Source organism: Tasmannia lanceolata, unplaced genomic scaffold (genome assembly GCF_043159265.1).
Source record: "Tasmannia lanceolata isolate RefF3 unplaced genomic scaffold, GAP_Taslan_0.1 ptg000003l, whole genome shotgun sequence".
Lineage (NCBI taxonomy): Eukaryota > Viridiplantae > Streptophyta > Magnoliopsida > Canellales > Winteraceae > Tasmannia > Tasmannia lanceolata.
The window spans coordinates 39407156-39425655 of record NW_027518680.1 but is presented as its reverse complement, the minus strand read 5'-3'; the positions used below and the strand labels follow the sequence as shown (position 1 = coordinate 39425655).

At 40.2% G+C, this 18500-nt stretch overlaps 2 protein-coding genes and 1 long non-coding RNA gene across 4 annotated transcripts in view; 2 read left to right on the top strand and 1 right to left on the bottom strand.

Moving 5' to 3' along the window:
- LOC143854489 (uncharacterized) overlaps positions 1-1857 on the top strand; it is a 40869-nt gene extending 39012 nt beyond the window's left edge. For both annotated transcript variants that reach the window (XR_013237536.1, XR_013237532.1), the window contains one exon: positions 1402-1857. This is a non-coding gene — a long non-coding RNA (uncharacterized LOC143854489). The remainder of the gene's footprint in view (positions 1-1401) is intronic.
- A 157-nt stretch (positions 1858-2014) lies between these two features.
- LOC143854479 (early nodulin-like protein 11) lies at positions 2015-4085 on the bottom strand. Its single transcript, XM_077364482.1, has 2 exons — positions 3769-4085; positions 2015-2795 (listed from the first exon to the last, which is right to left on the bottom strand). The coding sequence occupies exons 1-2, from the start codon at positions 3950-3952 to the stop codon at positions 2191-2193; spliced, it is 789 nt and encodes a 262-aa protein (XP_077220597.1). The 5' UTR covers positions 3953-4085; the 3' UTR covers positions 2015-2190.
- Positions 4086-16282: 12197 nt separating this feature from the next.
- On the top strand, positions 16283-16888 carry LOC143869763 (uncharacterized). The gene has a single exon (XM_077376321.1). It carries the CDS (start codon positions 16283-16285, stop codon positions 16886-16888), a length of 606 nt encoding a protein of 201 aa, XP_077232436.1.
- Positions 16889-18500: the final 1612 nt, after the last annotated feature.

The window sequence follows — 18500 nt, the reverse complement described above, 5'->3', positions numbered from 1 at the left end:
GTTTGTTATAGGATCATCAACCCTCAATTCTCCCACATGCTGTGCTCTGCCAATGGGGAAGCAAATAACCTAGCCAAAGATGCACTTTGTCTTGTAGCCGTTTGGCTGGGCTGGGCTTAGCTTTTGTAATTTTTGGGGCTTCAGGTATTGTGGCAGTGTCGGGCAGCATCTTGTCTCCGGTACGGAATTACAATCAGTTGTAATTTCAGTTGAGAATTAATTAAGTTAGCATTTCAAAAATAAATAAAAATAGTTGCCTTTAAGTGGTAGTGGGATTGCTGTTAGTGTTAGCGAGGTGGTTAGTGCTGTCTGGATTTTTGCTGCTGTGGTTACTGTTGGGAATGTCTTCTCTCCATTGCTTGTATTTAAGCTGTTACTTTTATTAATAAAATTTGTTCTCTAAAAATAATTAAACGAAGATTTATTAGTTACATATTTTACTGTTAAAATAAAGGAGAGGAGAAGATTTATAAGCAATGTTTACATGGATGGTCTATACCAGAAGAGCCTGCATCAGCCTACCTTGTTGGACCGGGAGTTGTTTTGTAGTCATCCCTCCCCCAATGTAAGGTAGTGCAGCTTCTTCCAAGGCTCTCACCCTAGCAATTCATGTCACGCATGGCCTTTCAAGTCAGAGCCACTTTACATATGAATTGCACCAAAAATGAAATTGGGTTGAACACTCAAATGGACCATAAGGTAGCATATTGCATTCTGGTCTAACAAAACAAATCAATTTGTTGAATTATGACAAATGGCTAAAATGTGCAAGTGTAAGATTTTGTACATAATTAGTAAAGGAGGGATGCACTATCTTCTTAGAACCCATCTTAGGTGAATGAACTCACCCTGCTGGCAACTGGACAAATGGCTAAAATGTGCAAGTATAAGATTTAGTACTATAACTCAACTCAACAAACCCTTGTCCTAAATTGGCTGGGGTCGGCTAAATGAATCCTTTAGAAAAATTTCATGAAGAATCTGAAAGGAATCTATCCGGCTCTAATCCTGGCTCTACTTGGGTTCTTCTACGTGGATCATTTTTTTCCATCCTATCCTATCCAAGGTCATGTTCTCTGTTATGTTCCTAGCTATCAAGTCTTTCCTCACTGTTTCTACCCAAGAGTTAGTACTATAACCCACTAAAAAAGAAGGATTTTGTACTATATTAATAAAGGAGGGATGCACTATCATCTTAGAACCCATCTAGAGAATGAACTCACCTTGTTGCCGCCGACTGGTTGCTTGCAACCTGACATGATTTGTGGATTTGTGCTATTTTATGGATGATTGGAACAAAAGTTTCTTTATCTTGTGCCATAACGTTTGGGTTATATGAGTGAGGGACATGAATGATTGGGTTAATGATACTGAGATAACCTCAACTGACTCTGATTTCAGCAATCACAGACTTCAGCACCTTTTGAGTGCTCCAGGATGTCATACTTGACCTGATGCAACATATTATCATGCATAGGCATTTCAATTCTGCACTTGGATTACAAAGGATTCTCTCCTTGATGACAAGACGATGTTCATAGAGGATCGCTGTTCGCATTGAGCTTTCTCTTGCTCTATTGGGTATGTGATCCAATTCTTTTATTTAGAAGAGAAATGTGTTAACGTTTGCTCAAATCTTATTTTTAAAGAAAAATAAATAAATGTCATGATTAGACTTGGTCAATTTGATCCGGGTAGATTTTTTCACCTTCTTCATGAAAATTTTCTAAAGGATTCATTAGCCGACCCAACTAGTTTGGGACAAAGGCTTAATTGAGTTGAGAAAGAACAAAAACAAATCTTTTTTTGTTTTGAGACACATTTGCTTAAATTTGAGTTATCTAAATGCTTGCATTAGTTGTGTTTTAGTTATTTATGATGTCTTGAGGATTGCATACTTTCATGCCCTTTAGGAGTGCCTATTTGCCTTCGTGATTCGGATTCAGCTTCTATCTTGATAAAAGAAGCATAATCCAGAATAACCAACTATTTATTCTGCGTGTCGAACCTTGGGAAACATAAAAAGCCTACAAGAATGATCTATTTCTTAAACTCATAGTCTATTACAAATAACCGTTATTGTTTCATAACACTGGGAAACATCAATGAATCACCTGTATGTTTCTCTTAAGAAAAGTACACAAAAAGATAGAACTTGAAAGAAAACCAGTAGTCACACCATAAACTTTTCTAAAGGAAGAAGGTGATGGCAGAGACGACGACGATAGGCAGGCCTGCAACTCTGAATCCCGCAGCGAGCGAAGAGGCAGAACTTGGTGGAGGTGGTGGCGTTGAACTTCCGGGAGTTGGGGACGATGGGGGATTGCCAGAAACTGATGGCGGTGGTTCAGATGCTGGTGTGGATGAAGGGGTAGGGGCAGATCCTGGTGGCGAAGGTGGTCCAGATACAGGAGGGGATGAAGGGGCAGGGTTAGAACTTGGTGAGGGTGTTGCACCTGCCATGGGTGGGGATGAAGGAACAGGGGCAGAACTTGGTGAGGGAGTTGGACTTGCCACGGGTGGGGATGAAGGGACAGTGGGGGAACTTGGTGTGGGAGTCGGAGCTGCAACGGGTGGGGATGAAGGGGCAGTGGCGGTAACATTAATGGTTACCTTCTGGCCGGCAGGACAGTGCCCGGTGAATGTGCAGATGTAGTAGTGGTCGCCGGTTGAGTTGATAACAACGCTTGCCGGGCCGGTTGTTATACGTGAGATGGGGCTTGTGCCATTGCAGGCATCGTAGTTTGCCCTCGACACTTGGGTCACGTCGTGGGTCCCAGTGACAAAATTGAAAACTGCAAATTGAAAACATTCACCCAGATCAGTCGTTTTTCTAAATGATTGTATCAGAAGAAATTTTCATGGTCTAATATCTAAACAGGCTTAAAATTAAGATAATTTTCGTTTCTTATATTTATTCTCTATCTTGATCTTCACTTAATATAGATCACTTAGGAATGAAGAATAGAGAAGAAGAGGGATCTTATGCAATATTGCCATAATCAAGTCTGATTCAAGTCTAAATGGACCCTAGAAAATATTCCACTGATTAAAATCGGGGTTTATGGGTAAGACATGGTGATAAAGAATGGTTTTCCCAATAATCTTGTGCTCCTCCAAACAAACCCTAACCCAGAAAGTCTCATCTCTTAGACTTGGTGCTTATAGCTCTGTCTTTGGTCCAGATAGGTGAAGAAACCATGGACAGAACAAATACAACGCCGAGAATAAAGAGCATCAACAAAATCATTGTCTATAAATCTGAACAAACCCGAAGTCTAGCAAAATGCCATTTTTTAAAATCCGAAACATAAGCAGAGAAACGGGTTATCTGTCTAAAAAAGGCCTTCCTAAAGTAAAGGATCCGATGTATAAATAAAGGATCTGTTTTGACATGAAATGGATATCTCAGTCCATTTCTGAATCATACAAAGAAAAGAAAGATTCAGTTATATTTTTCATATGGGACTAAAAAAATTGAACAAAGTATTAAATATTTTCGAGTTTTCAGAATTTTAAAAGAAAGAACAAATGGTGTCTAATGCCTAAAAATGAAAAACAAGATGGGTTCACAAAATAGTTCTTATTAAGATCCAATAAAACCAATATGACATCCTTTGAAAGTGCTATAAATAGGATCTATAACAGATCCTTAAATTTATATTAACAAAAAAGAAGAAGAAAAAAAAAAAAAAAAACCTATGCTCAAAACATGTGGAGATAACAGAGATGATGAAGATAAAGTAAAAAATAACTCAAATATCTTACCTAGAGTATCGCCCACCATGAACGTCTGACTGGCAGCCCAAGTGGTGTAGGTCGCAGCTCCCCCAGGAGGGACAGTCCACCCTAGACTTTGTCCTCCTACAACATGTCTCGTCTGAGCTGCTGTGCAATGAAGCAGAGCAGATATAACAAGTACACACCCAATCAAACCCTTCAAGAAAGCCATATCTCTCTTCTTTTCTTGATATAGCTTTCTCTGTGTTCACAGATCGCCCCTCTCTCTCTCTCTCTCTCTCTCTCTCTCTCTGTGTGTGTTTTGGATTGAACGGAAATGAAGGAGTAATTGTTGGGGGTAAAGAGAAGAACACAGTACTCTTTATAGAGGCGAGCTACACGATGGGAAGGTTCGGTGTTGGGTGGATTGAGTGTAGCCATTGGGATGATGACACGTGTAAGTTGTGGTAGGAACGATTTCAGAGAAATTTGGCACCGTTGTTGACTACTGTGGCGGAAAGGTTCCATTTGATAACCGCGTGGGCATGTGGAAACGCATACTAGTCGTCCTTTTTGGGTTTGACTGAGTCTTATTGCTAATCCAAATGACAGAAATACCCTCTCCTCAAACCTAGTTTATCAGAAGTAATACTATTTATTCACCCCTATTTTTCAAAATGGACTGGACAGCCATACCATAGGATGATCCAAACCGTCCATTTGATGGGCCACAGTGTAAATAGGTTGTGCCCCAAAAATCATTTTCATAGGAACATCCTAGCCCTCCGATCTATAGAGAAACTCCATATGAACAAACCTCTATAGATCGGATGGCTAGGATAATCCTATGGAAATATTTTTTGGGCACAACCTATTTACATTGTGGCCCATCAAATGGACGGTTTGGATCATCCTATAGTGTGGGCTGTAAAATCCATTTTTAAAATTAGGGGGTGAATATTGTAATAGAAGGGGGTGAGTTTATCATTGCCCAAGTAATATCAAATACATCAACGAATTTATACTTGTTTTGAATGTCGCTTATTTAAATTGAAATGGAAATGATATCTGCACTCTGCAATTTTGGTAATGGCACTCCTTACTTTACTAGACATTTCTTTATTTTTTTCATTGGTGGCTACTACCCTTTTGAGAATTGTAAGTATTTAACTGCAAATTATACAATTAAACGAAGAGAGGGGTGCCATTTATAAAAGGAAGCAGTTGGGATATCATTTCCCAATATAAAATAAAATAAGCGCGTTTTATTTTTTTAAATTTTTATCTAATTTGAAAAAGGCATTGTTCTGTCTTTCTTCACCCATGTGGCTCTTTTTAATTAAGGCAATTCGAAATATTAAATTTTAAGTATGTTAAAAGTTCCAAAGTGACTCCCCCACCTACTTTTTGGGGAGAAACATATAAAAACTTTCTTCAGTTCGTCGAAGTATGCGTCTGTTCGACCGCTGTCTAATGTAAATAACGGAGTCACCGCGGTGGGTGAGGGGCAGGGGGTGCGCGGCGTTGGGGTTATCTATCACTTGTGCGCTCGGAGATATATATATATATACCCATTGACGTGTTAAATGGACAATAATTTTCCATTTTATCTTCTCCTATATATATATATATATATATCCCCATTGACGTGTTAAATGGACAATAATTCTCCATTTTATCTTCTCCTATATATATATATATATATATATATATATATATATATATATATATATATATATATAGAGAGAGAGAGAGAGAGAGAGAGAGAGAGAACATTTCCTACACACTTGTTTAGGTAAGTTACCTACACACTACCTTAAAATACAGTGGGGGTCCACATTGTTTGGGTGATCTAAACAATTCATTTGAATGGTCCTCACATAGATAGGGTGTCCACAAAAAATCAAATCCATAGGATCATCCCAACCCTACGATTTGTGGAGGTAAAATGGACGTGTATAAACCTTCACAAATTAGTCCATTTTTTGCCTCCATAGTTTGAATGGTTAGGATGATCCTATGGATCTGATTTTTTATGGACACCCTATCTATCTGAGGATCATTCAAATGAATGGTTTGGATCACTCAAACAATGTGGGCCCCCACTGTATTTTAAGGTAGTGTGTAGGTAACTTACCTACACAAGTGTGTAGGAAATGTTCTCTCATATGTATATATATATATATATATATATATATATATATATATATATATATATATATATATATATATATATATATATATATATATAGAGATAAGTGTTCCTACACGGCCGTGTAGATAAGCTTATCTACTCCTCCCTTAAAAAGTACAGTGGGCCCACTCATTGTGGATGATCCAAAGCATTCATTTGATAGGTCTTATCATAGATAGGGTGTGCCCAAAAAATCAGCACCAAAGGGTCATCCTAGCCCTTCGTTTTGTTGGGCCTTGTAGAAACAGAATGGACGCACTGTGTAAGATGCGTAAGATGCGTCCATTCTGTTTCTACAAGGCCCAACAAAACGAAGGGCTAGGATGACCCTTTGGTGCTGATTTTTTGGGCACACCCTATCTATGATAAGACCTATCAAATGAATGCTTTGGATCATCCACAATGTGTGGGCCCACTGTACTTTTAAAAGGGAGGAGTAGATAAGCTTATCTACACGGCCGTGTAGGAACACTTATCTCATATATATATATATATATATATATATATATATATATATATATATATATATATAGAGAGAGAGAGAGAGAGAGAGAGAGAGAGGGGGGGGGAGGGGCTCTGATGTCAACATTACAATGTTTTAATAACTGCATTAACCCAGCCTGTCTTTTCTTAGTTTGATTGATTTGTGAGATTTTTTCAATTTTGTTGGGAAGGGTAATGTTAAATTCGCACCCCACTGTTCGATAATTTGCACCCCTCTATGCGGTAGGCTCTACCGCTTTTTAACGTCAATTCACCTTGTCCTACATGGGGTGCAGATTTATCATTGCCCTTTTGGGAATTTTAATAACTATGTACAGCTCTTTAAATAACAAAGAAAATATGAGTTGGGATTGAGCCTCTAGCTCAATGGTCAAGGCGTAGTTCTTCAACCTAGAGGTTGGAGGTTCAACACCAGCCTAGTTACCAAAAAATAAAGATAAGATAAGTTAGTGCAATTATTAAAACATGGTTGTGTTGATATCTTTTGTCTGTACATAAAAACATGGTTGTGTTGATATCTTTTGTCTGTACATATTTATTATTAGTACCACAGTTAGTTCAACTGTGGTACTACTTAAAGTTTAAGTTTACTTAAATGGACCAACCGTCGTACGAATATACACGCACAAGTAAAAAACCCCGTACGATGCACGGGCCGACAAAGAACTGTACGGACCACATCATAGGTTGATTCAAAAATCAGCCCCATTGGATTGTCCTAACCCAATTCGAGGGGGGGGGGGGGGGGGCAATGGACAGACACTGTGTGTCCATGTTTCTGCGCATTTTTTCCCTCCAAAAATGGCAGGGTTAGGGATCCAATGAGGCTAAATTTTGGGCCACACCCTATCCATGGAAGGGCCATCCAAATGAATGCCTTGGACCTCCAAATAATGTGGGCTCGCACCCTATTTTGCAAGAGAGAGAGAGAGAGAGAGAGAGAGAGAGAGAGAGAGAGAGAGGCAGGCGGGGTTTGCGTGGGGTGGGTGGGTAAAGCTAAAAAAGACTCTAATACGTGGTGCAACTGAAGCGGGTAGATGAGAGAAGAGGTGTGCTAGCATCACTTGGCATATGTGATTTCAACACCTCAATTATATTGATCTTTACCTGAACATTTATGTCCTGCTCATTTTGGGTTTGGAGAATTGATTTTGATTCCATGACTGATTATTGTACTAAAAATTAGTCCTAGTTCGTTCGAGAATGTGAAAACCAATTGTGACCCGAAAACCTATTATTGGACTCAAAATTAATTTTGAGTCCAATAATAGGTTTTAGGCTGACATCGGTTATCACAATCTCAAACGAACAAGGCGTTATTGTTTCTAAATTTTTTAGTAATTATTTCATCTTACGCATCCCTTTGTGGACATTTGGAGCTCACAATCAGTTGTCACAATCTCAAACGAGCAGGGCCTTGTGGTTTCTAAATTTTCTTGTAATTATTTCATCTTACTCATCCCTTCGCCAAACGAGCAGGGCCTTATGGTTTCTAAATTTTCTTGTAATTATTTCATCTTAGACAATTGATTGGGTTATCAATAAGAATTTTGGTGTGCAAAAGTGAAGCTGCCAGAGAATGATGTAGATTACATTCACACTGGGTGAAATAATACCAAAGCAATGAAAGGAGACTTTTGGGTTTTTTTTTTTTTCGTCAATCTAAAACACTTCCAAGTTCCAACATGTTAAATTTAAAATACTTTCCTATTAATCGTAGCAAGACTTTGGTTTTATGACCTTGACTTATTTTGTTTACGGAAAAAGTCTAAGAACTAGAAGGCCGAGCAAGGACAAATGACGTAACAGCAATATGAGGAGAAGTCTAAAATTAGAGAAGTTGCAAGTCTTTAGTCTTTAGAGCGTATGCCCGGTCGGTTTGATTGACTATCTGTACAAGGAAGTTTCTTGTTCGACTCGACTTCAATATATCACGGATCTTTACTACAACTTCAATTATCACGAACGCGTTTCCTGTCACGTGTAACATGAATTCATTATCAATCCGCTGGCGTCATGCAAACGTAAATCTACATTAAAATTCGCACCTCTTTAGGATAATTCGCACCATTCTAAAGGAGGTATGTGACAGACTTTAACGCTTTCTAACATCGATTCTTTATATTGGCACTGGCATGTTTTGATAATTGCGCTGACTCAGCTTGTCTTCTCTTCTCTAGTTGGTTCGGAGAGCTTTTTCGAAAGCTCATTAATAAATCGACCCCATATAGGGCAGTGCTTAGAAAGATGCCGTGAGGAGAAAGAGAGAGACATGGGGTCGATTGAAGATATTAGGGGGTCAATTTATCACTGCCCTTTCAAAATTGTAATAACGCTTGACAGCTACTTAAACAGAAAAAGACAATGTCTGTCAGTTCAATTATTTAAACATGGTGGCCCTAATATCAGCAGCATATAAGAATTTTAAATTTCCTTGAACATCTATAGTTTCAACGTTATGATTTGGGAATACTGAGTCGGAGGCAATTGTTTGAAAAAAATAAATGCCCATAAAGGGATTGGCAAATTTTTTTAAAAAAAACTGTATTTTCTAGAAATTATATGGTGACTCGCATTCATCATCGCTTGTGCAATTAATTTTCAGGTCTTTGAGAGATTAGCTTAAGAATTCATTGTACAAATTTTTTGAGAGTATTTGTGAGTTACAAATTGTATATTTGCCTTTGTGAGAAGGCTTTTAGTTCATTGTACACATGTCACTCCATCATACTCAATATCTTAGCCATAATCGCCCACGATAATGAAGAGTAATAGATAAGGCATAAGACGCCAGATCGCGCCACGTGGCACCCTCGAGCCGCCCGAAACATGAGCCATGATCATCCATCATTACGATTATAGAAAGGATTAAACGCAAGGTTAGCAAGCCATGCACGCCACTAATCCTCTACGCCCAGACTGCAGCCTAATAAAATGAAAGAAGATCTTCACCCCCAAAATGATTAACGTCCACGTGACGCCCAATGAGGAGGAATTGCATGCAAGCAAGAAGGATAAATACGTGGCCAAACTCCTGAGAAAGGGGATCCAATCTCTTCTGGCCCGGGAGAAAAGAAAAACCTCCCCATACTAGAGGGCACCATTAAAGGCAAGCTTTAATTGCCCATCAAAGTGACCATATCCAAGAGTAAGCATGAGAAAAGGGTGCGGGATGCCCGCCCCCTCCTCTCCCCAGATCCCTTAGCCAACTCGACCACCCCACTAACAGAAATAGCCTATGTTTAATTCTGGTAACCTGGTCACCCCCTCCATTAATATTGTTGTACGATTGAGCTGGAATCTGACTTGGGTGTCGAAGTGGTTGTCCGGGACCCACCCCGGACCCCTGACTCCTTTGTTTGTGATTGTAGATACTAGACAGAGGCTCTCTATCCACCGCATGATCACATACCCGGATTTCGGCACGATCATATTGGTGCCATCTGTGGGACTCGTTTGAACTCGAATATCTTGCGACGATGAGAAACAGCAACCCACAGCAGGAAGGTGGAGTGATGACTAGGAGCCAAGCTCAGCACGCAGCGACCAACGCCTCCATTTCTCGGGAACAGAATTCATGTTCTTCTGATCCACCGCTGCCGCCTCAAGCGCACCACAAATGGTTCCCACCATAGAAATGTTCAACGAACTTCGCCAAGAAATCCTACAATGATCATGACGACCTTCTTGGTTGTTGACGTGCCCTTCACCTACAGCGCCATCATCGGGCGTCCCGCCCTGAGGGACCTGGGAGCGGTGGTCTCCACCCCCCACCTTAAAATGAAGTTCCCTACCTTAAAAGGTGTGGGAGAGATACGCGGGCAGCAGATGGTGGCGCTGCAATGCTACTACTCCAGCCTGAAGGGAAGTAATGCCCCGATGGAAAATTTCGCGATTGGCAGCGAGGACCCCAGGGAGCGGGCCCGTACGGTAAGGGGCAAGCCTATCAAGGAGTTAGATTCAATCGCTTTGCATGAAGATCACCCTGAAAAGACGGTCCAAATCGGTTCCTTGCTCGCAGGTGATTTCCGAACCTAGCTAATCGACTTCCTCAAGGCTAACGAAAATGTTTTCACATGGTCTCCATCCGACATGCCGGGCACATGGTTTTAAATTTCGGCCGAAATCCAAAATTTTGGATTTCGGTGGGGACCGAAACCAAAATTTCCCAAAATTCCAAATTTCGGTCAAAAATTTCAAAAATTTCGGTCAGAAATTTCGAGAAAATTCCATTAAATTTTTTTTTTTTATCAAATTTCAGAATTTCGGTCCGAAATTTCGGAAATTCGGTTTGAAATTTTGAACGGAAGTACCAAATTTCGGCCCGAAATTTTGGATTTCAGTGGGGTCCGAAATTAGTATCGACCCACTAACCCGCCCGACAGAAGAAAAGAAACTTTGCCACGGAAAGACAAGCACACATCAAGGCCGAAGTCAAAAAGCTACTGCAAGCCGGATTCATCAGAGAAATTTGATACCCCGAGTGGTTGTCCAACATTGTGATGGTTAAAAAGGCCAATGGTAGTTGGCGGGCGTGTATAGACTTCACCGACTTGAACTGCACATCGTTCAGCTAATCGAAGCCACCTCCGAGCATGAGCTCCTCAGCTTCCTGGAGAGATTCTCCAGGTATAATCAGATAAAGATGCACGAGCCAGACATCCCAAAGACCGCGTTCATCACTGACCAGGGCTGATACTGCTACACGGTGATGCCGTTCGGTTTAGAAAACGCCAGGGCCACTTACTAGAGGCTCGGCAACAAATTATTTCATAAACAGATAGGAAGAAACGTGGAAGTATACGTGGATGACATGCTCATGAAAAGTCTGAGAGCCCAACAACACATCGCCAATCTCAAAGACACCTTCAACGTCTTACGACGATCGCAAATGAAGCTTAACTCGGCAAAGTGTGCCTTTAGGGTGACTTCAGGGAAGTTCCTAGGCTTCATGGTCAGCCAAAGAGGAATCGAAGACAACCTGGAGAAGATCCAGGCTATTTTGAACATGGAAGCGCTTACGAACGTTGTGGAAGTTCAGTGGCTGACAGGGCGGATTGCCGCCCTCAGCCGCTTCATGTCCAAGTCCGCCAAAATATGCCAGCCCTTCTTCAAGCTCTTGAAAAACATACAAAAGTTCGAATGAACCCCCGCCTGCCAAGAAGCATTTGACTCCTTAAAGCAATACCTCCAGGCTCCGCCAGTACTAACCAAACTTGAGTCGGGAGAAGAATTGTTCCTCTACCTGGCTATAAGTTCGACTGCCGTAATCGCTGTCCTGGCCCAACAAAATGGGAAGTAGGAACACCCAGTGTACTATGTGAGCCGAGTCCTCCACGGTGTGGAGGTCTGATACCAGAACATCGAAAAATTTGCCTTCACCATCGTCATCGCCGCCCAAAAACTCCGTCCGTACTTCCAGGCTCATACCATAGTGCTCCTGACGAATCAGCCCCTGCGGAAGATCCTACAGAAACCCGAGACCTTGGGATGACTCATAAGCTGGGCTGCTGAGCTGGGAGAGTTCGACATTCAGGTCCGACCGAGGCCGGCCATCAAATCATAGGTCCTTTGGGCTGGGCCGGAAGGGCACAGGAAGTGAAAGAGGTAAAATCAAGGATGATGTCCTAGATAATACCCTAGAACACTTCCCATGAAAAAAAGACCTATCCTTTATAAGGGCAGGAGGGTCCATTAACTCCGAACTGATCACTCGAGAGGAAGATGACCTACTTACAAAAAGGTTGCCTAGGCACCGTATCCTAGGGGGATGCGGTAGAGGCATTCCTTCTCTCCGGCCGACATCGCTACTCTAAAACAGCAACGCCCATACAAAGGAAAAACTTACTGCAGAATCTCCAAACATGACCCACAACCACAAAAATGGCCAGGGGCCCTAGTGAAGTCATACGAAAAAAAAGAAAAAGGAGGGAAAAGAGAACTGAGAAAAAGAAAAAGGGAAGGATGGCTTACGGATAAGGAAGCACTAGAGTCTCCCTCTTATAAGGAAAGAGGGGGCTCTTGGGCTACAAAACGAAGCGACACGTCCAACACGTGTCCTTCCACTACTGGATGGTCAAACAGTGCGTCATAATTATGCCAGGATCCCTTGAGAAGACACCGCCGATCAAATCGCCTCGCCGCCCTGTATTCCCAAGATTCTCATAATTACCCTCGTCATCAGATTCTATGACCGGTTAAAAGAACTTACTCCCTTGAATGGACCAAAGGAGTAGAAAGGTATTATGATAGGTACAAAATATGGCGAGGCCATAGGATCTCGCCACATGTCACTCCATCATACTCAATATCTTAGCCATAATCACCCGTGATAATGAAGAGTAATAGATAAGGCATAAGACGCCAGATCGAGCACGTGACACCCTCCAGCCGCCCGAAACATGAGCCATGATCATCCATCATTACAATTATGTAAAGGATTAAACGCAAGGTTAGCAAGCCATGTATGCTACTAATCCTCTACGCCCAGACTGCGGCCCAATAAATGGAAAGAAGATCTTCACCCCCAAAATGATTAAGAACATCCATGTGGTGCCTAATGAGGAGGAATTGTATGCAAGCGAGAAGGATAAATACGTGACCAAACTCCTGAGAAAGGGGATCCAATCTCTTCTGGCCTGGGATAAAAGAAAAACCTCACCAGACTAGAGGGCACCATTAAAGGCAAGTTTTAATTGCCCATCAAAGTGACCATATCCAAGAGTAGGCGCGAGAAAAGGGTGCTCGACCCCTCCTCTCCCTAGATCCCTTAGCCAACTCGACCAACACACTAACAGAAATAGGCTATGTTAAATTCTGATAACCTAGTCACCCCGTCCATTAATATTGTTGTTCATTTATACGATTGAGCTAGAATCTGACTTGGGTGTCTAGGTGGTCGTCCGGGACCCACCCCAGACCCCCTGACCCCTTTGTTTGTGATTGTAGATATTGGACGGAGGCTCTCTACCCACCGCACGATCACAGACCCAGATTTTGGCACGATCAGGTATAAAGCTTCAGTTTGGGGTAGACATCATATCAACCTCAGAGGAAGCTTGGGGAAAAGCTTGTAAACGGTTTGATCTTTACCCGTAAGAAGATCTGAATAGGGGAGCCACAAGGAGGAGATATCCTTGTGAGAGTGAACGTAGGCCAAGATTCGGCCTTACCACTATAAAAAGTAGAGCACACTTTTCTATCTCTTCTCTTTATGTTTCTTGTGTGCATTAAGTGTTATCTCCTAGTTCCTCAATTTGAATTGTTCTAACTTTTTACCGTAAAATTGTTTCAAGGAATTTTTGCCAAAGAGTCCCTCTTACAAAGAATATAAGCTACATAGTCCCCAAGAATCTGATATTATCCACCAAGTATTACTTTTAAAAAATCATTGCCAGAAGGCCCCTAAGCTAAACTACCGTTACCTTTTGTTGTTAAAACTTTCCTAACCCCTTAAATGACTTCAAGCTAACAATCAGGCGTGCCTAGCTTTCCATGAAATTGTATACGAGTAATTTAGTTATAGGACTCCAAAAATTTTAAAGTGGGCCCCAAAATAACTTTTGGGTAGTATGATCCGAACCCCTTGATTAGTGAAGGTATTTTGTACTCAATATTTTATAAACTCTTTGAACCGTCTATTTTACACCAAATGTATTTGAAGGATACGATCTTCCTGCGAAGAAGATTATTGGGGGAAGATGCATACCTGGCGGGTAATAAGTAATAACAAATAAATGGGTCGATCATCTAAATATATATGTGCTCCACTTACTTTTTGTAGCCATATATTTACACACCTGTCATATAAAATCTACTTTATGAGATTCACTAGTAAGACTATCTTGACCTTTTGATTTGAACTTATGATCTGACCGGTCGTCATTGGGAGATCCAACAAGTTTAGGTTTGATGGCGAATAGGGGCCTTAGTGGCAAGATTGAGGTGTGCAAAAATCAATAGCTAGCTTGAAGGCATCTTTGGGTATCCTTTTCTCCTCCAGAATCATCTGATGGGAGTAGCACCTCGCCTAGGTCATTAACTATGATTTTGCACATTCATGCCCCCCTAAAGGCATTGCCACATCATCACTTGTGCCTTTGGCTTTAACTCCATTCTCGTCTAACATGTTATCATGAATATGAAAATCATGTGGTTTAGGATGTTTTCTCATTGCACCGTACTACTCCATAGTTGTTCACCTTGGCCCACAGGGAATATCAGACAATATAATAGTGGGCAACCTGACATTTACACAAATAACCAGTAATCGACAAAGTCAATTACTAAGGTCCTCTTATAGCGAAGAAGTCCACAACAGTTTAGGAAGCTTGCCCCGATAGGACTCTTTCCTTATTGGGTGATTTCCATGGAGATAATTACCATGTTAATTGGTTTCTATATAATTACCGATATTGGAGGAAAGTTACCGCCCTTTACAAGGACTTCCCCTTGAGGCATTTTCCTTCTTGGAAACGTTGCAATTTAGTAGGAGGTTGGAGAATCTTCCTAGATCTCTCTATCTTTAGGAGACAAATTCGGTTTCTAATCCGGAGGTAGTGCCACTGTAAGCTCAATGGTTCAAGGATCACCCGTGTTTTGATTGATCCCAAACCCAAATTGATTAGAATTTATAATCTAATGATTTGCTTGTTAGTACTGTTAATCAAGTTCATGTCAATATGAAATTACTCCACAAGCAACTCAAATAGAAAGTCTCATGACAAGCACATCAATGTGTCAAAGAACTGTCGATGATGAATCAGAGAGAGAGAGCAACCTAATGAAGATTCAAAGTCCAAAGCATTGAAAGCTCACAAGTTGAAGACCCTTAGACCTAGCATGTGTTTTGCACATTTTAGAATGCAACTCACCTCTCCATAGGTCTTATTGGTATTTAAGGCTCAAATAACATCTTAAATAGTCATAACACACCTGAAGAAATCACTACATGAACCCCAAAAGACCGAAAAAGTATTTAAAAGATAGTTGCAAAAAATGGTTGGTTCAGACACCAGAAGCCCGACGGTCGGGTCGGACGCCCGAAGATAGTATATTTCGATTTTTAATTTTGTACCGGCTAGTTCTTTGGACTTCTGAATGTCTTCCGGGAGACTTCCGAACTAGCCGTTGGAAGTGTTAAAAAGACTAGTTTTTGTGGTCTCTCTATATAAATGCCTCTCCTAGCTCATTTATTTTTCTTCCAACCATTGATTATCAATTACCAAGCCTTCAAACAACTTGTGATTCATTACTTTGGCATTAAATACCTCACAAACCCTCTTGAGCCTTGACTTTACCACTTTGAATTTTGAGAGGATTTGAGCTAGGAAATTTGTAATCGTTTTGAGTTTGTGAGAGAGCGTCATCATTGCACTATTTGCCTACTAAGAGGCACAAGAGAGTACTTCCCCCAAAAAAAAAAGGCACAAGAGAGCTTTTCTTTCTTCTTCAAATACTTGTAAAGAAGGGTTGTTACCCTTGGAGAGTTTCAACACTCGGCGTTGTAAAGAGGCCTAGACTCTGGACGTGGTGTGGAGTCCAAATAGTGGAAGAGCCCAAGGAGATAAACTTGGAAGTGTGGAGTAGGTCTTTGGAATAGAGAACCACTATAAAATTAGTGTCCGTTGTGGATGATTCACTCCTTCCTCTCTTCTCTTGGTGATTAGTAATATCTCACTTTGCTTGTTTTGAATTTCAAATTAACAAGGTTAAAATTGTTTTTCAAAAACTAAATTACACTTGCAAATTTTTAATAACCCAATCCACCCCCTCTTGGGTTGCCTTTGAGATTTCATTTGGTATTAGAGCTAAAGGTTCTTACATATAGATTTTTATTTCAAAATCTAAAAGAGATAAAGATCCATGGAAACCTCTTCTTCCCAAATCGTCGAAGGTCAATCTACATCTACGCCGCCATTCTTCAATGGTACCAATTATGGTCATTGGAAGGCTAAGATGAAGATTTACCTTAAAGGACAAGAATTTGGCGTTTGGAGAAGTATAGAAAAGGGATATGAAGAACCCTTCACGAATAGTGATGCTTGGAGTCTTCAAGAAAAAGCCAACTTCACCATGAACTATAAGGCAATGAATGCCCTAATTTGTGCTCTATCCTCGGATGAGTTCAATAGGGTATCCAACCTCAAGTCGGCTAGAGAAATTTGGGAAACTTTAGAAGTGACCTATGAAGGAACCACACAAGTTGAAAAGACTAAAGTAAATCTACTTGTAAGTGATTTTGAAGCATTCAAGATGAAAGATGATGAATCTATTTCCGAAATGTATACTCGATTTTCGAACATCATAAATGAGTTGGAATGTCTAGGCAAACTCTACTACAATGAAGAAATGGTGAACAAGCTACTAAAATCACTCCCCGTAGTATGGGATCCTAAGATCCATAGAAAAATCAAAGGACCTAGACATGATCAAATTGGAAGAGCTTGCGGGCTCACTCATTACCCATGAGATGAAAATGAAGAAGAGAAAAGATCTACAACAAAATAAAAAAGATGATCCTAAAAAGAAAGGAATGCCATTCAAAGCCAAGATGGATAGCGAAGATGAAAGTGATGAAGAAACCCTTCAAGATTCGGGAGAAAGTCTTGCGCTCCTTGCCAAGACATTCCGTCATCTCTCAAGAAAGAAGAAAGGGAGCTTCAAAAGAGACAAGACACCAAGGAGAGAAAATGACAGAAAAGAAGATGATCAACCTCAATACTTCCGGTGCAAGAAGGTTGGACACATTCGTCTAAATTGCCCCATAAACAAGAAAGATGATGACTGCAAAAACAAGAAGAAAGATAAGAAGAAAGGATCGAGTGTCACTTGGGATGTGTTAAGTTGCTCATCGGAGAGCGAATCAAGTGATCAAGAGAATGCAAATGTTTGCTATATGGCAGTTGAGACTCACCAATATGAGGTAAGTAATGAATCAAATGGTCTTAATGAAGATATAGATGAATCCTTTAGTTATGATGAATTGTTTAATGCATGTGAGAAATTTTAAGAAGGATTGCTTCTTGAAGTTTCAAAGAATAAGGGTTTGAGAAAATCTATTGAAAAAATAACTAAGGAATTTGGTATTTTAAAGAAAGAATTGGATTTGCATGCTACAACTAATGAAAAAACTTGTACTAGAAAATAAATCACTAAATGAAAGGATTGATAACCTTATTGTAAAAAATAAAGAGTATAAAGACGAAAATGATAAGGTTTATGAGGAACTTGAAAAAATTCATTTTGAAAACAAAGAGTTGAAAAGTGATAATGAGAAATTACAACTAAAGTTTGCTTGTGGTAAAAGCTTTCTTGTGAGGCCATCGATTTGTGAGACCATCAATCTCACACTCACATAAGAGTTCCTCATACATGCATACTAGCACTAGCACATTTGTGCCCACTTGTCATTATTATGGAAAGATTGGTCACTATAACTATGCACGTAAAATAAGAAAATTTATTAACTATCAATATGTGTGGATTAGAAAAGATGAGAAATATGGAACTAACATTGAAGGACCCAAAAAGATTTGGGTACCTAAGGCATCGATTTAAATCTTTTTTGTAGCTATGCTTGAGCGATAGAACCTCCATGGACAAAAGGTTCTTAGATAGTGGATGATCAATACATATGACAGGGGACTCGTCCAAATTCACATCAATCACCATGAAAGACCAAGGCAAAGTAACTTTCGGTGATGATAGAAAAGGAAGGATCACTAATGTAGGTACTATTACTTTCAAAGACCTCACTATTTTCAATGTTTTTCTTGTTGATTGCTATGTTCTACTTAGTATTAGTCAATTGTGTGATGTAGGAAATGAAGTTCTATTTAAAAATGATAAATGCATTGTTAGGTGTGCTCATGGCAATAAGATAGAATTTATTGCTGAAAGAATTGATAGTATTTACACTCTCATTCTAGAAGAATTAAATAGTCAAAATGTTAGATGTCTTACATGATTTGAAGATAACTCTTGGACATGGCATATAAGACTAGGTCATGCAAATATGGAGTTGATTTCAAGACTTGGTAGTAAAGAAATTGTTGATGGTTTGCCTAAACTAAAATGTATT

Excerpts from the sequence above, each read along its gene's own strand:
- LOC143854479 (XM_077364482.1), bottom strand. The coding sequence starts at position 3,952 with ATGGCTTTCTTGAAGGGTTTGATTGGGTGTGTACTTGTTATATCTGCT. Across the intron at positions 2,796-3,768 it reads CATGGTGGGCGATACTCTAG|TTTTCAATTTTGTCACTGGG; the intron begins GTAAGATATTTG and ends TTCAATTTGCAG.
- LOC143869763 (XM_077376321.1), top strand. The coding sequence starts at position 16,283 with ATGGAAACCTCTTCTTCCCAAATCGTCGAAGGTCAATCTACATCTACG.